The 6,557-nt window shown below is 38.4% G+C and overlaps 1 protein-coding gene across 1 annotated transcript; it reads right to left on the reverse strand.

The window, feature by feature from the left end:
* Positions 1–267: 267 nt before the first annotated feature.
* Positions 268–1,844, reverse strand: LOC128581447 (CCR4-NOT transcription complex subunit 9-like). Its single transcript, XM_053584292.1, has one exon. It carries the CDS (start codon positions 1,772–1,774, stop codon positions 875–877), a length of 900 nt encoding a protein of 299 aa, XP_053440267.1. The 5' UTR covers positions 1,775–1,844; the 3' UTR covers positions 268–874.
* Positions 1,845–6,557: the final 4,713 nt, after the last annotated feature.

The raw sequence follows: 6,557 nt of genomic DNA on the forward strand, positions 1-6,557 counted from the left end.
TAGATGTTCTCTGTGGCAAATCCTTATCAGATATGTAATTTACTAATACTTATTCCCATTCTATAGATTGTCTGTTTACTATCTCGGTGATATTACCCCCCCCACACACACAAAGTTTTAAATATAATCAAGTCTGACACCCACTTTTTTTTGTTTTTTGTGTCATATTTAAGAAACTTTTCCTAATCCAAGGTCACAAACATTTATACCTATGGTTTCTTCTAAGAGTTTTAAAGTTTTGGCTTCTGTATATAAATGTATAGACTATTTTTTTTTTTTTTAATGCCCAGACCAACTTTTTATTGAGCTTATGCAGCTAACAGACTTGTAAACAGTGCCAACTGACAAAGTTTTGCTGAATATTACAGCTTGTGCCCACTAAACACACCTCTCTCTGAGATTAAAAACCAAACAGCAAAGTAAACAAATACAGAGAGAGAATGAAGAGACACATTTTGAGTCTTCCAGGAAGGCAAAATAAAAAATGCCACAAGCTTGGTCCCAGGCGTTCATCATGCTGCTGCTATTATCACCGTCTCCTCTTTCTGCCAGTGGCTAGGTAGAGATGGGGAGGAAGGGTCATCTTGGGCACGCTGCAAATACAGCATTTGCTGGTGTTGATACCCTCCTGGGTCTGTGGTGGCAGACTGCTGTGACAGGAGCTCATTTTCTGGGAGGAGCAGAGGAAGCCCAGGTCCTCAAAGCAGCCTAAGATGGCAGCCCATACACCTCTGCAGGGGTATCTTGGCCCCTTTCTTCAGCGCAGTTCATTGAGGTTGTCTATTCCATTGATGATAAAACCTGAGCTGTTTATCCTCCTAGGTTCCCCCTCTCTTCCCCAACATAGGGGAGTAGTGGGAGGGGTAAGGGAAGATCACTGAGGGGGCAGAGGGATACCCCGGGGATCAGTGACCTGACCCTCTTGCAGGTTCTTCACCAGTTGTGCAAGCCAGCGCTTTGTGGTGGTGTCATCTTTTAGCACCTGGGCAAAGGTTGTGTCCTTCAGCTGGTCAGGGAGGCACTGCCTGAGTGCTTCACGTGCCCTGGGATTATCTGAGAGTTGAAGGTAGCATCTCACCACATGCTTCAGCAGACGGGCAGAAGGCTCTTTGGATAGCTGCAGGACCATCTTACCCAAGATCATAGCAACATGGGAGAAACGTTCATATGTCTGACATATATAAGCCAAACCAGTGTCATCTAAGAGGATCTTCTGGAGGATGAATGTTGCAACCGTTTTAGAAAGTTCACTTCCAGATTCCATAATGCGCAAACATAAAGGAATAATTTCTGTTGTCAATAAAAAGTTGATTACTTCTTGCTCATCTGTTTTAACCAGGGCCCCAATAACTCCAAGGCTGGTCAGCCGAAGATACTCAAAGGGACGTGTTTTGCTGACGGTGTGCAAAAAGGGGTACAAAAAAAGTGGGATGTGTGCTGCAAGAAATGCTGACCTTGTTTCTGGATGTGATGCCACACATTGCAATAAGGCCAGAGCATTGCAAACTCTGTTAGATTGGTGAGCTGTCAAGGTGGGTGGGTTGATGGATGGATAAATATTTACAATTTCCTGTAAAAGTGCTGCAATAGTACCAAATGAATGCCACAGCATGGGTGCAAGGTCAGGAACAGACTCTCTTTTCTTACTTAGCTCCAGCAAAGCATTTTCCCTTGTCTCAGGACTGGACAGCTCGTTGATCCACTGATAGATCTTTTCTCTATCCACCTGAGCCAGTGCAGTGGGCACAGGCGCAGCCGTTGCTAGGCTGTGCATGTTGGGCGAGGCCGCCGCTCTCCCTCCTCCGCCAGACGACCGACCAGCGACCCACCTCAGCGCTTCTGTACAGACTATTTTAAGTTAGTTGTTATATATGGTATAAGGTAAGAGTCCAAATACATTCTTTAGCATGTGTTAGATGCTAAAGACTGTCCTTTGGGTGTTCTTTGCACTCTTGAAAATCAATAGACCATCAATACATAAGATTATTTTTGGACTTTCACTTATATTCCATTAATCTATATGTCCATCCTTAATACTAATACCACACTGTTATTATTATTGTAAATTTGGACTAAGCTTTGGGCGGCCCCTGTGGCTCAGTGACTAGGGCGCCAGCCCCATATACCAAGGGTGGCGGGTTCAAACCCAGCCCTGGCCAAACTGCAACAACAACAAAAAATAGCCAGGCGTTGTGGTGGGCACCTGTAGTCCCAGCTGCTCGGGAGGCTGAGGCAAGAGAATCACGTAAGCCCAAGAGCTGGAGGTTGCTGTGAGCCGTGTGACACCACAGCACTCTACCGAGGGCAGTAAAGTGAGACTCTGTCTCTACAAAAAAAAAAAAAAAAATTTGGACTAAGCTTTGAAATTGGGAAGTGTGAGCCTTCCAACTTCACTAGTTTCTCCAAAATAGTCTTGGCTATCTGGGATCTCTTGCATTTTCATATGAATTTTAAGATAAGCTTGCCCTTTTCTGTGGAAGGGAGGTGAGGATTTTGCTAGAGACTGCATGCAATCTATAGATCAGTTTGGGGAGTCTTGCCATCTAAATAACACTGTGTCTTTCAATCTGTGAACATAGGGTATCTATTTAGGCATTTTAAATTCATTTTAATATTATTTCATAGTTTTCGATGTACAAGTCTTGCACTTTTTTTTTGTCTGTCTCACACAGTTTATTTAACAATAGGTAATAAGAAATCAAATTTAATAGTCTATACAGTGATCCAAAGTTCATATTTATAAGTAATCAACTTTAATTGCATGATTTACAACAGTTGAGGGTTTTTGCTTTCTATTTTCAAGTTTTATGGAAAGTGTGTGTGTAGATGGGGGCAGGGCAAGGAGGAAGCAAGCAAGCAAAGAAACCCTAGGGGCATTTTGCATGTTAAAATCATCCCACTGGAATCGTTTCTTACCCTCTTTTTAATTTTCTTCCTTTGTCAGATGTAAAAATAACAAAAAAAATTTCTTTCAAGAAACAGAAACCACAATATATAATACACCAATTTGGCAGCTGCCCCTGTATATTTTTTGAAAAAGTCATTTTTCTTTCTACATGTACAAATTATTTTAATACTTGAGTTTTATGCTCAGACTTACAGAATAGAAAATTTTCTGGAGCACAAAAGTTGACTTGAGGGGAGGAAAGAGGGATTTTTTAAAAATATTTTTAAAGGAATGCACATCTTTGCACCCAGAGGGGAAAAAAACTGGTATTTTAATATATATTTATATAGAATGTAATTTTAAAGTAACATTAACTCCGTTTGTCCTCTGGTTTTAGAAATGTTCTTTTTTAACTCTTTCATAAAGTGAGGAAAATAGGGAAAAATATCAACCATCTGCACCAGTAAATAATAACTATTAATATTACATATTTTCATTAATTAAAAAAATAATAAAACCTATTGGAGGTGCAAGGCAGGAGCATATGGTTGGCGTCGCAGGACTCAGCCTCCTCCCAGTGCACACTTGAGTCTTGCACTTTTTTCAATGTGGAACTGAAATTTATTCCTAAATGTCTTATTTTTTATTTTACTGTAAATGGAATTGTTTTCTTAATTTTATATTTGAATTGTCCATTGTCAGTACATAAAAATACAACAAAATTTTGTATCTTATGTCCTTCAGTTTGCTGAACTCATTTATTAGCTTTAGTAATTTTTTAGGGGGGGTTCTTTGAAATTTTCCATATGTAAGATTATTTCATTTTCAAATTGAGATAATTCTACTTCTTTCTAATATAGATGCCTTTTATTTCTTTTTGTGACCTCATTGTCCTGGCTATAACTTCCAGTGTAATGTTGAATTAAAAATGGCAAGAGTAGACATCCTTGTTTTATTTCTGATCTCAGGGTAAAGCTTTCAGTTTTTCATCATTAATTATGCAGTTATCTAAAGGTTTTTCTTTATTAGGTTAAGGAAGTTCTCTTCTATTCCCAGTTTGTTAAGTATTTTTTTCTTTAACATAAAATTGTGCTGGATTTTGATGTATGCCTTTTCTATGTTTGTTGGTATCATCATGTGGTATTTTTCCTATATTATATTGATGTGGTGTATTACATTGATTGATTTTCATATTGAATCATCCTTGCCTTTTTAAGTAAGTTCCACTTGATCATGGTGTATAATCATGATCAAGTTTGGAAATGGAAGGATTGGAAAACACTATAAACCAACTAGAATAGGATTCAGTTTGCTATTACTTTGTTGAAGTTTTGACATGTATTCAAAATGGATGTTGATCTGTGTATTTTTTCTCTTGTCTGGCTTTAGTATCAGGGTAACACTGGCTTCATAGAATAAGTTAGGAAATGCTCCCTTCTTTTTGGAAAGCATTTGAGAAGAATTGCTGTTAATTTTTATTTAATAGTTTGGTAGGGTTCACCAGTGAAACACTAGCGCATTAAGCTTTTTGTTGTTGAAAGTTTTTCAATTGTTGATTCAATCTCTTTATTAAGAATAACTTTCTTTAGATTTTCCATTTCTTTGAGAGTCAGTCTTGGCCATTTGTGGTTTTTAAGAATTTGTCCATTTCTCCTAGGTTATCTAACTTGTTGGCTTGAATTGTTCCTAGTATTCCTTTATGATATTTTTTATTTCTATAGGTTTGGTAGTAAAGTCCTTTCTTTCTTTCTTTCTTTTTTTTTTTTTGAGACAGAATCTCACTCTGTCATCCTGGGTAGTGTGCCATAGCATCATGGCTTACAGCAACCCCAAACTCTTGGGCTCAGGAGATCCTCTTTCCTCAGCCTCCCAAATAGCTGGAATTATAGGGGTCTGCTACAAAGCCCAGCTAGATTTCTATTTTTAGCAGAGACAGGTTCTTACTCTTTCTTAGGCTGGTCTCATACTCCTCAGCTCAAGCAATCCACCTGCCTGGGCCTCCCAGAGTGGTAGGACTACAGATGTGCACCACGGAGCCTGAGCCTGGCCCCTCTCTTTTATTCTTTTTTATTTTTTTTTAGAGATAGAGTCTCACTTTGTCACCCTCAGTAGAGCGCTGTGGCATCACAGCTCACAGCAACCTCCAACTCCTGGGCTTAGGTGATTCTCTTGCCTCAGCCTCCCGAGTAGCTGGGACCATAGGCACCCACCACCATGCCTGGCTATTTTTTGTTGCAGTTTAGCTGGAGCCGGGTTTGAACCCACCACTCTTGGTATACGGGGCGGGCACCCTACTCACTGGAGCCACAGGCACCGCCCCTCTCTTTCATTCTTGATGTTAATAATTTGTGTCTTACCTCTTTTTCACTTGTTTGGCCTAGTTAAAGATTTAACAGTTTTGTTGATCTTTTCAAAGAAACAATGTCAGGCTTTGTTGGTTTTCTTTGTTATTTATGTACAGGCAGTCCTGAGGTGCAAATATCCAACTTGTATTCACAACCAGAGACTGTTACAGTAAGTCCCCAGGTTACAAATATCTGATTGACATACAACTTGCACTCATGAATGGAGGCTATCACAGGTAATAGGTAAAATTTACTTGTCCAACTTATATACAAATTCAACTTAAGAACAAATCTACAGAGCCTATTGCATTCATAACCTGGGACTGTATTCACTATTTTGTTTACCTAGGCTGAACTCTTTATTATTTCCTTTTTCCCTTTCTAGTTTCCTTAGATTAAAGAAAGGTTAGTTTATTATTTGAAGTCTTTCTTTTTTTACAATGTAGGCATTTGCAGGTATACATTTCTTTCTGAGCAAAAATTTACTGCATCCCATATGTATAAGTTTTGGTATGCTGTGTTTTCATTTCAAGTCACTTTAGCATTTCTTGTAGGGTAGGTCCACTAGCAATGAACTCCCTGAGGTTCTGTTTGGGAATGTCTTAATTTCTTCTTCATTTTTGAGGAATAATTTTGCCAGATAAAGAATTCTTGTTTGTCTGTTTTTACTTTCAGCAATTTCAATATCATACCCTGACTTCTGGTTAAAGTGATTTCTGATGAGAAATTATCTATAATTCTTATTTAGGATCCCTTTTTATATGGTAATCATCTCTCTTTTGCTGTTTTAAGATCCTCTATTTGTCTGTCTCCTGACAGTTTATTTATGGTGTATCTTGGTTTGGATATTTTAGAGTTTACCCTGTTTGGAGTTTGTTAGGTTTATTGAATATGTAGATTTATGTCTTTTATCAAGTATGGGAAGTTTTCAGCCATTATTTTTTCAAACATTCTTTCTGCCTCCCTCTCCCTGTCTCTTCTGTTCTGGGACTCCATTTTACATATATTGGTATACCTGGTAGTGTATCACAATATCTTAGGCTCTGTTCTATTTTGGGGGGGAGGGCGTCAATTCTAATTTTTTATTGGAAAACAAATATACAACTTGGAATGGATTTGAGACAAATCATGCCATAAGCAGATTTTTTTTTAAGTGGATAAACAAAGTTTAAAAGCAAGTAACAATGAAAGAAAATGTTTCTGGTACAGGACCAGCAGTACAAAAAAACAGTGTACCTGAATACCTGAATAATATACCTGTTTTGCAATAGTGCAAGTTTTAAGTACATATTGTTGACTGTCCATAGGCCATGCAGAGTCACAAC

Source organism: Nycticebus coucang, chromosome 3 (genome assembly GCF_027406575.1).
Source record: "Nycticebus coucang isolate mNycCou1 chromosome 3, mNycCou1.pri, whole genome shotgun sequence".
Lineage (NCBI taxonomy): Eukaryota > Metazoa > Chordata > Mammalia > Primates > Lorisidae > Nycticebus > Nycticebus coucang.

What these genes read in the sequence shown, in the direction of transcription:
- LOC128581447 (XM_053584292.1), bottom strand. Translation starts at nt 1,774, where the DNA reads ATGCACAGCCTAGCAACGGCTGCGCCTGTGCCCACTGCACTGGCTCAG.